At 24.2% G+C, this 16,108-nt stretch overlaps 1 protein-coding gene across 1 annotated transcript in view; it reads right to left on the bottom strand.

Moving 5' to 3' along the window:
* LOC112692272 overlaps positions 1-11,345 on the bottom strand; it is a gene marked incomplete in the record, with an annotated part of 273,649 nt that extends 262,304 nt beyond the window's left edge. Inside the window, 1 exon segment of the mRNA XM_025566885.1 lies at positions 10,695-11,345. Coding sequence (XP_025422670.1) covers positions 10,695-10,922 — 228 coding nt within the window.
* Between the last annotated feature and the right edge of the window lie 4,763 nt (positions 11,346-16,108).

The raw sequence follows: 16,108 nt of genomic DNA, 5'->3' as shown, positions 1-16,108 counted from the left end.
TAAAAAAATTAATTTATAATAAAAAAAAATTATGAAATGAATATATACTTAATATTGCTTGTATAGAACAGTTATCATCGATCTTGAAATAAGTTAATGTTGTCTATATTGTAATATGATTTATACATTGTACTTTAATGATAGTTTATCAAATTAAAGTGTATAATAAAATAGTGAAAAATATACATAATTTACTTATAGCTGTAAACCAGAAGTACATATTCTTACTAGAAAAATGTTCAAGTGGAAATTCAGATCATGATGTAGTTTAGATAAAGATAAATGCAATTAAACAATTTAAATGTATGTATTTAGAACAGATAAGTCTTGTAAGTTTATTTCCACGCATAATAATTTTAAAATAATTTACAGATTAGGTTGCTTTATTTCAGATAAAATCTATAAATATTTTCGCTCAATGTGTGAACGGTAACAGTTGTCACCCTCATCCAGTTGTGCTCCATTCGTTCTCTACTTTGTCTATTATTTTTATTTATTGCACATGTCAATTTTTTTTCCCCCTTTTTTATTTTAACATTTGTTAATAAAATCTGGAGTAAAACTGAATTATAAATAATTATGAGTATTTTAAGACAAATCGACATATATATATATATAGATAACAAATTAAATTATATAATTTTTTATGTATTCACCGTCTCTTTTAATTTATAATTTATCAATATCAATTTACTATTTTTATTTCAAAATACTTCAAACTGTTTACTTTTAAAATACCAATGTGATTTAGACAAAATGTCAAAGGTGGCATTTGATACGATAAAGGGTGTAATAAAAGATCAAATACATTGTTCAAATAACGACAGTACAAAGTAAAATACGACAAAGAAAGTTATAAAAGCTTAGTTCCGCTATCATGTTGAGTGTAGATACCTAAAGGAGTAAGGTCATTAGTGTAATTTAGCGAAAAATATCACAAAATGCAAATGATAATCTAGGTTTAAGGATGTGTCAACATTTCTAAAATAATAAACAATGCATTAATAAATGTAATTAATTTCACAATAATAAATTAATACTATATATAATTTAATGTTTTATTTTAATTTATCTAAAAAACATCTCGTTTAATGAAAAATACAGGTGAATGCAATTTTACAAGATGCATATGATTTGAAAAAATATTACGCTGAGAATGACAGTGAAGATATGAGGAGAAAATGTTGGAAGATATCTGATGGAGCACTTGTAGATTAAGTTACATTTGAATGATTCTGTAGAGCTCGTTTATATAATTTATCTGTTTCTGGACTATTGCTCCAAGAAAAAGCACGAGAAGTTCCAAATGAGGTAAATCTATAAGGTCTTAAAGATCTAAATGGTTACCTTCAAAAATTCCGAGAACGTCATAACATTTCTTTTAAAAATATATGTGGTGAAGGTAAATCTGTTGATTCAAGTGTCGTAGAAAACATGAAAAATTGAAAAAATTAATTTCAGATTATGAACCAAAAAAATATATTCAATTGTGATAAAACAGGTTTATTTTTTTCGAGCATTTCCTGAAAAAACTTTGTGTTTAAAAAACGGAGTTTTTTGTGGACGTAAAATAGCTAAAGATCGTTCAAATGTTTTATTATGTGTAAATATGATTGGGGAATTTTAAACTCCATTAATAATTGGAAAATCACTAAAACCACGTTGTTTCAAAAGTGTAAATGTATCAACGTTAGGTGTTAATTGAAAAGCTAATCGTAAAGTATGGATGAATTGAGATTTAATGACAAACTGGCTAATGTGTTTTAACAGGAAAATAGAAAAATTATTTTATTTTTAGATAACGCTATCTCACATCCTAATACATTAAAGTTAAAAAGTATATAACTAATATTTCTACCTTCAAATATAACTTCGATTTGCCAACCACTAGATCAAAGAATAATTTAAAACTTTAAAGTTCATTATCGCCAACGATTACTTCGTCATATTTTATCTAGAGTTGATCAGAATGTAGAAAACAAATCTATAAACGTTTTAGATGCAATTTTTTGGATAAAGTCCGCAATAAAGAAAATAAAACCAGAGACAGTCAAAAATTGTTATAAAAAGTCGGGATTTTTTTTCGTTTGATACAACAGAATATGTAATGGAACATGACAATGTTGCAAATTTGAAAATATTCTCTGAACTTGTATCGAGTACTGTTGAAATTGAGGAGTATATTGCTATTGATAATTATATCCTTACAGAAAACAATACATTAATAATATCAAATATAGTCAATTGTAATCTAAACAATTTAAGTGAAAAGAAATCGAACAACCCGAAAAAGAAGAAGAACATGAAGAGTACGAGTCGACATATAATCCAATGTTTGAAGAAGTTTGGAAAACAATAAATAATTTTAAAACATATTTTAAAAATAAAGAAGATGAGATCGCATAATCAATGGCAGCTAATTTATTCATTGTGAAGAGCAGAAAAAATTTACACAAAAAAAGATTACAGATTTTTAAATTGTACATAATCATAGAACATTTTTGTAAGCATTTTTATACTCATTTTTTAATACATACAATGTATGTCATACATTATATGTCATACATATAATATATAATAAATAATAAATTAATATTCCAATGTATATCTTCATGTACAGTGTATAACCAATTCTCTATAGTGTCTCCCTATAGTGGATATTTAGTAATTTCTCGCAAATGTCTACTAAATAGAGGTTTCACTGTATATGCACCGATATTTTATTTTGTAATTTTTCTTAAAATATGTAGTATCTACATATTGAATAATAATAATAAGTAAGTATACTTTGTTACTGTTTGTAACTTTACTTTGTTGCTTTAATGTTTACGACAAAGTCAAATTAAATAAAAAAAATTAAAAAAGTATACTTTGAAATTGAAATATATTGTTTATTGATTTATCAAAAATCATAAATTAATGAAAATAATTACTATATATTAACTCTTTTATATATACTGTTCTATACAGTTAGTAGTCTAACCTATTCTTTCTATTTATACATAAATAAAAAGATAAAATTATTAGGTAATTTAAATTACAAATTTAAATTTAAATTTAATAAACACATAACTTAATTTTAGTATTTGTTTTTAATTTTTTTTTTATTCAAGTATGATTGATGAATATAAATATAAATATTAAGGTAATAAATCAGGAAAAATATTACTAACATACTTTCACAATTAAAAAGTTTTATAATTAATAATTATTTGTATACTACAGTTGTATACGAAGTATCTCACACATACGAGTATGTTAGATACGGTCAATACATTCATAAAATTTGACTTTATAACGTTATAACCACATCACTTTTACAAACTGTAACAGTTGTTTACTAAACTTATAGATAAACGTTTAAGACTATTAACCATTATTTATTAGAATACTATAAACTTTAAAGTTTTAATCTTAGTTTTCTGAAAACTATTATTTACGTAGAAGATGTTAATAAGTATTAAACTATGTCCATTGTTCGACAAAAATGATTATTTAAAAGTAAATCATATATAATGGAGTATTAGTATCTATATGAAAATCAAAATATGACAATATTTTAACAACTAAGAGAAAATCATAACAATATTTAGTGATATATTTAAGAAAATATATAGGATACTATAACTAAAGATCATACCGGTTTAAATAAAATTATTTAACATACCTATACTAAAAAAAAAAAAAACACGATGAAATAACTTATACATAAATTTTAGAATAGTTTTACAAAATTATACATATTTATTAAGATTATTATATTCTAATCATCGTCTGGTAACAATTTGAAACCTTCAAAAGTTTTTTATGATTTAAAATTATTAAATTATAAATTAAATTGTATTACTATTTGCAAATATTTAAACTTATGATAACATCAAATATTTTAAATTCAGTATCTAATCTGGTAATTTAAATTTTGAATATGATAGTTAATCAATTTTTTCATTGTAGAAATGCATTTGTACGAACAACTAGCTTCTAGTTTTACGTACTTAAGTGCGTAAAACTACGTCAGAAATTTTTAATTAGCTGTCATTCTATTGTAGTAGCATTACATTTTTCTCAAAAGTTAACTAGTTAACTAACGTTTTAAATTTAACGATGGATTGCATTTAATGGCGAAAATAATAGATAATACTGGATAATATTGTATTAATCTTTAATTAGTACAAAATACAAATTAGTACAAAAAACAAGATAGGACCGGACATTATCGGTTTTCCCAGAATATTGTGCACACCTTTAGATTTGATCAAGAACAATGACGTAGGTAGTACGATCTGATAAATGTTATTTGCATATATATTGTTTATGTTATAAATATATATTACAAATATCTCGGTATTTTTAAATCAATTATCTATAATTAACAAAGTTAACATTTACAGTAATATTACGTTAATACATTATATTTTTTTCTTTTTTTATTAGTTTTTTACTACACAATGATAACTCAACAATTATTATAGTTATTACAATCATAAATTTATACAGTTATATATAATTTAAAAATATATATATTTTATTATTTAATCTATAGTATAATTATTCATTTTTTCATTCATATAATAATAGGCTATGCTATGATATGATTCTTATTTTATATTCTTTTGTCGTTCGAGTAATAATTTATATTATCTTTTGTCAATATACATACATTTTTTTAGTAAAATGGGTTTTCGGACTTTTGTCGATAACATTATTCCAAAAAACAACAACATTCAAAATCGTTTTTTTTTTTTTATAGATACCTTCCAGTTTTATGACAACGCACCAGTAAAATGCTTTTCATTCTTTTACATTTTATTACCTTTGGTTTCATAAAAAAAATTCAAATCTCACAATAAAAATAAATAATATAATATAAATAAACTTTAAAAAAAAAAAAAGTTTTATGATCATTTTTTCAAGTTCAAACAATTTTTAAAACAGTTTTAACAGTAGTAATTATTAATTTTTGCAATATATAAAAAATGATTTAATAAATATTAGGATATACATATTTTCTAAAAATAAATCCATATAATTTATTCGACGATTTTTTTTCTAGTTTATTTATACGTATTAGTTACATAATTATGTATATAAAACTAAATTTACATAAAAACTTTATATTTATACTAAATAAATAAAATATAATATATAACTTCTTATTCTAAATTTAAAATATAAACTTCAAATAGTATGTATTAATAAGAGTATTTAATGTTTTAATTTATAAAAAAAATTAATTATTTAAACTTTTTCAATGATTGTTTTTGTTACAATTTGTTTGACTTTTTGATAATAATGCTATAGATAACATTAAAAACAAATATTTTATACATATTCACAAGTGTTATAATATATTTATTCGATGATGAAAATATTTAAAAAAAAATCAAAGCCACAAAGAGAAATTCCTATAAAGAAAAAATTCCTTTAAACTCGACAGCGTGAATATATTGTTTGCATTTCAGAATTCAAATGGATTTTTATCATCAGACATCACTTTTTTTAATTTGAATAATTTTTACAAATGTGCAGTATCGTCAAATGGAACACTCTATTTAAATATATTGTTTTACAACATATTGCAGATAAAATATTATATAAGATATATAATTTTATTATTTAGTTATTCTATATTATAGAGTCAAATATATTGATATGTAATTTTTGAATGTTTCAGAGCTTAAGCGTCACTTGGAAATTTATCGGGGGGGGGGGGGCAAAAATATAATTACATATCTAATGAAAAGGGTTTCCGAAGCTAAACGCCACTTTACTACCTACATATTATTATATAAAATTATTCATTTTCTAACTTTATGTTAGATAAGCGAAAATTTAAAATTAAGGTTTAAAAAAAAAAAAAATTATAGTAATAGCTATAACCAGCTGTTTTGTACTTATTTTAAAACAAGGTATGTTAAATATCAGAGGGGGGGACTGCTCCTCCTAATTTATTCTAGAGGGACAATTGCCCCCCCCTCCCAGATTACGCCTTTCTTTCAGAGTATGTACAAGCTAAATTTGTATATGATTTGATAACTAATATTTTCCCAATCATCACACTGGGATCGATTTTTTTGTATTATAAATACTACAAGATGAAAAAAGAAGTTCGAGTACCCATAAAACATTAAAAATTTAAAAACCATAACATTTAAAAAAAAAAAAAAAATGTTTTCAGCACTTTGTTTGCTAACTGCATTTTATCACACCCTACGAATATGTAATACTCAATGCTAAGTCTAACGCTGTAGATAAATAAAAATCTATGGAAGCCTTTTCTTGTGTGGAAATTATATAAATAGAATATTTGTTTGACTTTCAATTTACCGTAGAAATTATAATAAATTATTTTTAAAAACAATAACATCATTTGTTGAAGTATTTAATTATTAAATAACTTGTTTAATCTAATGCTTATTAAGAGTGTCGTTGTACTAATTTTATGAAATTATAATAAAAAAAACATTAATTACTAATAAAAATTAAATAATTTAATAGAATGAGTCAACAAAACTAATTGTTGTTTTAAACAACTATTTGTTTACAAATTTTAATTTGTATTTAATATTTGTCTACTTTGTACATTTTAGGTGTATGCTATAATATTGTTATTGAAGACAAATACTATTCATAACCAATGATAATTGATATAAAATAATAATAAAATTGTTATAAAACATTTAGTATAGCTAATTGGAAAGATCCAATTATAATTGTATTATAAAATATACAAAAATAATTAAACAAATAGATAATTTTTCGTATCAACTATTTGTTTATTTATTTATCTATTATTTTACAAGTATGTTAATATTTGTAAATTAATAGATAAATAAATAGTTTTTAAATAGTTTTCAATGTTTTCATTCAATAGTTTTTGATTTTGGTTTTATATTTATTATTTCATACTATACATTTATTTACGATTTTGAATTAATTTGTAACCTTATTAAAATTACAATATTAATTTATAATATAATGTTTTACATGTAAACGTTCGGACTTATTTTAGAATTAATTGGTTACATTATGACCCTTTGTTTGCACAAAATTTCCCTCGGACAAATCATTCTGTTTACTTTTGCACACGCGAAAACCGACGAAAAACTAATGCTGTAACTTTATGTACATAAGAGGAAAATGTGCACGAGGAGATCTTTCTTATTATAGACCTGCTGAACAAGACGATACGTACATAAAAACAGTTTCTGAATTACCTTCGGGATATTTATTATTATTACCATTGTTGACAAGTAAAGAAAAAAAGTAAACACCGTTGGGAAAAGTTATCATCAGCTTAAATATGGATCGAATAATAATGTTGGATGGTTTGACAATTCGTGTACAGTAATTATAGTATCCTAATGAATGTACATTATCATCTCTAAATTAAAATAAAAAGAAAAAGAAATCCAAAGAACTATGTGTCATACTGTTTATTAAGTACGAATAAAATAAAATTTCTAATCTCTTGTTTAATATACCTAATATTATGAGTAAATATGAAAAATAGAAAAATTTTAAAAATATTTAAAAATATTTAAAAATATTTTAATGTATTATTATTAATAACATAATTATATAAATAAATATGTATAATTTATTTATTTTCAGGAATATTATTTAACTTTGATTTTTAAAATGACTTATCACATTAACTACGACTTGCCATTTAAAAAAAAAAAAAAAAAAAAAATCCTTTTATAATCAATATGAATATTAAAATATCAAACACCATGTCAATATATACAAATAAAAAAAATGTTTTTAAATTATTTTTGATCCTATTTTAATTATAATTATTATATATTTAAAAATATTTGACACCGAGTGTTACACAATTATACACAATGCCTACATTAACGGTTGATTCTTTTTATATTAGAATCATCTAACACAAATCCATCTTGTATACCACATCTAATATTAAAATAATTTAAGAAATTCAAATATTTTTAAATATTTATTCCATGCTATAAAAATAATAATAATAATTATTATTATTATTATTATAAAATCTCAAATTCTGATTGGATTGAAGGAGACGAAAAGCTATTGGTGTTTGATGACGTGTGTTTTTTTTTTAAATATATTCAAAATCCTTTTTAGATGCTTAAAATGCTCAAATATTTGTATTCATTAATCAATAGTACTACAATTCCGTATTAACTTAATTAAATGTGTTTATTTTTTTTTAAATTTTCGGATAAATTTAAAAAACCTGTGAAAAAAGTCACTATGTAAAGTAGTTATAGTTTAAATAATATCTTCAATATTATTGCGAAGCCTATCTTTCGCTTACAATTATTTTTCATTCACGTATATTTTGCTGATACTAAAATCAAAAATTATTAGAAATTATTGTTTTTTATGTTTTAATAAAATAATTTTGGTAACCACTAGAAAATTTAATAAAATAAAATAATAATTTAATATTTTATAGTTTATTGTCAGTTTAAATCATAGATTATAAATAATATCATATTGTTGTAATACCATGTTTTTAATAATTTTAGAATCTGATGTTTTATATGTTGGATAAGATCATTTTTTATATCCATTTATAATACTTACATTAAACTTTAGAAACACTCTTATCACAAATACATTTTTACCTTTATTTTATATTTTATAACTTTTTTTATATTATGTGATATTTAATATACATTTTTTTTAATAACTATTGATTATTTATAGCTTTTACTATTTTATTTTGAATTCTCCTTTATTTAGAGGGTTATTCAAAACCTCTTTCAATACTGTAAAATTGTAACAACTTTATTTATTTTAAGGTTTAATTTTTCAAACAGTTTTTAGTTATTTTTATTTTGTTAAAACACATGAATCATTATACCAATGAAAAGAAAAATAAAGGTATTTTGAGTTATATTTACAAACACTTTCTACATCATTAGAAATGTATATAGGTGCAAGAAAATTATAAATATTAAAATGTTGATTGCATTTTTCATTTTTATTTCATAAGTTATCTTAAAAAAATTATAAAAATTATATTAACTATGTTGAAGAAATTGGGAAAAATACAAAAGTAAACCTATATGATTTGTTTAAATTAATAAAATCCATACTGCAATGCATTCAGAAAACAATTCTGAGCAAAGCTTAGTAAGTTGATATCAATATGTATTATATTCTCATAGTAAAATTGTAAAAGAATTGTGAAGAACTTTGAGGCACTTTAGATACATGATATTTTATAAGAATATTATTATAGAAATAATTTATAGTTAAGTGTCTATACTTAGAATACAATTTCTCACTATATCAAAATAAAAACTAGAGAATACTATTAAATACTGAAAAAAATCAATCATTTCACATTATTTCTCATTGCTTTTTCCACCTACATAAAATATAAAAATGTAAATTCAAATTTAGAAAAAATCTACAAATAGCCAATTAAATTTTAATATTACTAAGTTAAAAAGGACCTTCGTAAATTTTCTTTGAAGTTTTTATTACTATATAAATAAATAGTATATATGTAAAAATAAATAAATAAATGAGTAGTCTGGAACATTATGTTTTATTACTAGAAAAAGCGCTAATTAAAGTAAATTACTACAAGATCTAAAATCTCATTTTTTTGCTCAGTCTTATGATTAAAAATAACTGATGAAACGCTTTTACTGACAAAATCGAATAGGTCTTGGACCATAATTAACTGTGTTGTACTATTATCACTATTATTATGTTTCACTAATATTATTTTATGATAATGATCAATGTATATTAATGTTATTATGTAAATTATATAATTAGTTATCTTATGCATATGATTTAATTGTTGACTATAATAACTTTGTGTTGAAAGCTAAATAAAAAATAAATAAATAAAAAATGTCCTACTATAAGAATTAAATTTAATTTAATTTAAACAGCGGAAGTAACAGCTTTAAAATGTATTAAATATGTTCCTCTTAAAACAAAATCCACCCAAAGAGCAAAAAATTATTTTTATAAAATGACAAATTCGAAAAATTGATAAAACTTATTTTTTAATTTTTTAATTTCAAGAAAATTTTACATTTATTTTTTCAAATTAAGTTCAAATTAAATTTAACACTTGTGTATATGTGTGATAAACTAACCAAGGTGATATTAAATTTCAATAACTTCTTTCTTTTACATACTAAGATTCTCCACAAAATAAATCTTAATACAATTTGCTTAAGTCCCTAGTATATGAATAGAAAATACACTCCAATTACAAGAATTTGAAACTATCGGTAGATTGAAAGATACATTTACTCCATAAGATCTTAAGTTAAGTGTCTTGTAATCACATAGATCGTTGATCAAATTTATAAATTTTCTAAATCAATAGCAATAATAATATATTATAGGAATTAAAGATAAAATATAAACTATACATTTTCAAATAGTCGATGAAACCATTACAGCTGATGATCAATTACATTAAACCATATAATTTGGTTTTGAGACACAAATGCAGATATCTCATTACTATACGATTTTAATGTATCCAACTACCATTTCCGATATAACATAGATAAATTAACAAAGAATTCATCTAAATTGTACGCATATGGTATCTGTAACAGCTGTACCGTCTGTTAATTGTACGCATTCAAATTATATATTATACCGCTTGTACAGCTTCGACAGTGAATATATATATATATATATAATGTTTTTCTTGTTACACTCACTTTTTTGTTGTCCCTGAATTTTAGCCAACCGTCCATAACAGTTTGGTCGGGCGAACTCGGTATTTCAGTTAACAAGTCCAACGTTTCTTCGCCTTCAGATTCGGTAGCCGAAGAATGATCGCCACAGTACGACCGAGACGGCGATCCGTAAACCCTGTCCAGCATTTTTAGACTTCTGGCCGGTGAGCCGTAACTCCTGGCCGGTGAATTGTAACTGCTGTCGGTCATTTTAAAGCAAAAAAATAAAGATAAAAAAAATAACAACTACCGCGAGGATGAATGTTCCCGAGAAAATTGATATTAAAATCGGAGACGCACGAGTGAAAACTTTTCGCGATTTTTGTAATTATAATTTTATATTCTACCACGCACCAAAACCACTACAAAACAAGACCGTCGGATGGGCCAGAAACGAGAGGAGGGTAAAAAAATATGATCTTAGGGGAATAATTACAATAATGGTTCACAAATAACAATAGTTGAAATAATAGGGAAAATAAGTAAAAATAAACTTCCAAACAATCTTAGTGAGATGATATGATGTGGACGCACACGCGAACTCTCGTACACCGACGTCGTGGACCGCGAAATGAACAAAACGTGAAAGTCCCGGCCACGCTAGTGTCACGGACGTACGTGGCGTCCAGTAACACGCACGGGAATGCCGCGATCGCGTCGATCCCTTTTCCGCCTGAAACATCATAACCTCGAACGCTAAATGCGTGGCGACGGGCGCTCCTCGTGGTAGCCAACGAATGATTCGTCGGACCATGACCGCGGTCCGACGAAAGATTTCAGAAGTACTGAGAGATAACGTAATAACGTATGAGTATAACAGTTTTATGCAGAGAAACGTAGATAATTAAGAAGAAATGTAGAAAGTGATATAGAGATAAATATCAATATAGAAAGTGATGCAAGGATAAATAGAAATATAGAAAGTAATACAGAGATAGATAGAAATATATCTAGAGAGAGAGAGAGAATGAGATAAAGATATAAAATCGGATAAAGAAAGAGGAATAAAGGAAAGAAGAAAATAAACAAAAAAAAAAACACCATACCTATACATCGGGAGATACTCAACGTCCGAGTTATTACCGCGGCCTAATCCATTAATTAATAGCTGCCATAAAAGGGAAAATTGGGTTATTTATCAAAATGCACTCGCGATCCCCATGGTGTTGATGCTACTATATGTTGCTCAGTACACGCGGTACCCAGGAGATATAAAATACTTTTTTTTTTTTTTGCTGTCCCACCGCCGCCGGCTCTAACCGCTTAAAATCCGATCAATCCACTGGTTGACAGCGCAAAAATGGGCCCATGATTTAGCTAGACGGTTTTACGCTACGACAAGAACACCATATCCGCCTCTTGCTATTGGCAGGTGACACACACACACACACACACACACACACAACATATATATACTCGTATATAAATAAGTATATAAGTATGTGTATGTGTATTGAATCATATACAATTAAATACCTATCTATGTTTTAAATACGCACATAAGTACATATGCGTGACGTAAGTTATTTTTCGGTTCACGGACGTGAAACAAGTTTGATACACTATTTTTGTCGTCGATAGATTAGTAAGCATTACGCTAGATAACTTACGTTATAATATTGTATGCACAAGTTATGTATATTCTAAGTTCCTGTCCAAAAAGATAGCACTATTTTGCTTTGCACGATTTTATATACATGAATTTGATAATACGTTTTCCGTGAGGTTTAAAGAACGCTACGATGTTACAACTGTCTCGAACAAGCCGTAATTTTAATATTAATAACCGAAAAAAAAATTAACTTGGATATTTGAATTTTCAGAATAATCAACTACTATATACTGAGATTAAGATCTAAGGTTTCATCCTTTAAAACTCTTAAATATAGAATAGACTTAATACAAAAAATGCCTATGTAACACGAGCTCAGAAATATCTTTATGATCATGATATTCTGCATGCAAATAGAAGAAGTTTATTTATTTTGTTTTTAAGAGCACTCGCTTTTATAAAATAATTTTCAACTTTGAAATATTTAGAAAAACACTAAAATTTGCATAGAAGAATAATTTACAATATTCATAGAAGTAATAAGTATTCAAAAAAATAAATATGACTACGAGTACATACCCAATGTATCAAATAAATATTGTATCATCGTATGTATAGGTATAGGGATAAAAGTGAACATGGGTAAGGTGCCTTAAGCCATCCAAAACTTGTTTTTATCACTCAAAAAATCAATTATTTTATCAATGCTAGGTTGAGAATATTGTCCTTAATTAATATTAAAATTCTGTCCCCGTTACATAATTAAGGTTATTCTTACCTATGGATAATAACTAATAACCGAATCCTTGTGGTTAAACAAAAATAAGTTATTCATTTTTTATAAATATTTATATTTAATAGTTCTAATTTAATAACAATTATTAATTATGTTATACATTATGTCTACTCAAATAACTTATTTAAATCTAAATTAAACATGCAAATAATATTATGAATACAAAAAATCTATTTATCTAAGAAATAGATATAAAACTATTGAATACTTTTGTTATTTTTAATCTTCTTTTCTTATTATGTTTTTATTATTATAGGTGTTGAATATGCGAGGAATTCGTTTACTTGTTGAAAAAAAAAATGTATTTTATGCTTATGATTTAGTTCTACATCAATTTTCAGAAAATGTTTTCGGAGTGAAATGTGACTTTTTAAAAAATTACCATTTAAATCAAACTTACATACATTATAAATTCCAGCTTCACACATGCATCGATTTAAAATATAGTTTAATAATAGGTATACATATTTAAAAATATTTTTAGGAAGTGAAAAAGATGAAAAATGGGCTGAATAAAATCAGTTTAGTTCAAAACTTTTTAATAAAATGAAAAAAGTAAATATAGAAACTGCGTGATATAATAATTTTTAAACCAAAATACATGTTTAGTATTCAACGAACATTAAATAAAAATATTACTAAGCATATTTTTTGGTGACAATGAACTGGTACATTTATTTAACCAATTATTTTCTGGAGAACATCAACTTATTTAATAACTGACACGGTGACGTAAGTTCGGTGACCACTGTTCATATAACATTATGTTATACAAGTTAATCGATCAAATATGTGGTCAACTCAATTCAACTTCAGAACACTAAAATCACAATTAATTTAAACGAACATTTAAATTGCGAACGTGAGTAACACAAATAGAATACATTTAATATATATTTGATTACATATCGCTTTAAAACAAACATCTGTAATGGGAGTCAGTATCGTGAATAATGCATTATAATGAACATGATTTCTGTACTACATAGCTACGATTAGTTTATTTAAGACTTATAATTTTATAATTTGTAAGAGTTTTTAAAAAATATTTTAATAATTCACTATGTTTTTTTTTTAAATATGTATATCGTATAAAATTATAATGTTTTGATCATTTGAAACATTTTAAATAAATATACATAATTTGCTTTATTTAAGGAAAATTATAATTTCTTATGTACTTAACAGTGTAACAGTATAACGACATAATAATATATATGTATATACATATACATGCGAATAAAGCAAATATAATAATGGATTAAATTATAATAGTATTATATTTATTATTTTTAATAATCTTTAAGATGTGTAATTAATTTTTTAAACATCTTCATTTAAGAATTATTCGTTAACACCTGTATTAATCAATGACCAGTAAAAATAAATTTGTTTACAACTAAAATATTTTTTATTTGATCTTAATGCATTTATGTATAATAATTTACGAATTATTTTTTGTTATTTCAGATACTATGCAGTGTACGTAAATCAATAGATACCACCCATAAATGTACTTTTAGTAAAAAAAAAAAACAAATAACACTTGATTCACTTGAATCATGTATAAATATTGGCCAAGCTCTAGGGCCATTAAATGTAATAAATGGTGCAAGTACCATGCACGAAGTATACATAACGTTATATAAATAAATTATTCATAACAAATGCTAACACAAATACTGAATAATTGTTATATAATATTGTTTGTAATATTATAGCGACGTGAATTTAATAAATATTTTCGCATTTTGTTGCGCATACAATTAGCCTCATGCACAGTGATAAATTTAATTATTTGTACGACTTATTAACACCACAATGCGGTAGTACAAATGTTCAGGTCATAAAATGTTTACAGTGCGAAGAAAAAATAGTACATCCGTTATCTTGTATTATTTTCAGAAATAAATGATTGCCAGGCATCTTACTCCAGAATTGTGATTTATGATATTTCTTATACACTTTAGACTTACCCATATCCTGTATGAGACGTAAATTAGTCTCCTCAAGTTAGTAGGCGGTTGCGACCGTCAGCTGGAGAACGGTAATGTACTATGATGAACTGCAAGTGAGCTATGTGATGAAGATGTGCAAAACGAAAAAAATATTCTTGTCACACGGAGTCATATAAATTCTAATTTGATAAAATTAATTTACTCCCTGTAGGACTTACAGTGTAGGTACTCCTATTTGTACAGTTGTGCAAATCAACCGAAGAATATTTAACACTATTATTGCTTAAAATGTAGTTTTACTGTTAAGTATTTAATGCCATAACTAAAATCTCATTCAATTAACAAATTGAACACATTTAATTTTATATGCATTCAATAAAATATAATCTAATAAAATAACTTTAAATGGAATATTCTATTGAAATTAAGAAAAATAAACACACATAATGCATTATTTAGAAGTTAAAGCAAATAATTTATTGATTAGAAATGTATAACACAATTGCTAACTTTAATTAGAAATTATTTTCAAGATTTTAAAAACTAAGACAATTATTAATATATAAATACATACTAAATAGAATTATTGTAATAATATTTATTATCATAAATTATACCTTAATTAAAGTAATTTAATTTTTTTATATTATTTCTTACAAATAAATTATATAAATGTATAAAACTAGAATCGCAATATAACACTTAAACAATAATTTTAAATCATTAAAAATTACTTTATGAATATTAATTTTAATAGTCTGTTAATTTGTTAACTATACACTTTCGTTTCCTATCACTAAATATTATTATGATTAATATTGTATTGTAGTAATTATAAACCACAACAAATGTAATATTAACAACAATTAAATATAAAAATCCGTATTATAACATATTTTAAACATTATTCATTTCAATGTTCTAACAAATAATAAATATGATAACTTAGAAACTAGGTATATTCAAATTGTATTATAGTTGTATATAATTATATTTCAAACAATATCATTGTTATCTATATTTTACTTGTATCAATTACTTGTGCTTTCATATTATTAGAAAGTTTCTTTGTTGTATCACAGTAAAACGT

Source organism: Sipha flava, unplaced genomic scaffold (genome assembly GCF_003268045.1).
Source record: "Sipha flava isolate LNK unplaced genomic scaffold, YSA_version1 72_pilon_pilon, whole genome shotgun sequence".
Taxonomy (NCBI): domain Eukaryota; kingdom Metazoa; phylum Arthropoda; class Insecta; order Hemiptera; family Aphididae; genus Sipha; species Sipha flava.
This window is presented reverse-complemented; position numbering and strand designations above follow the sequence as displayed.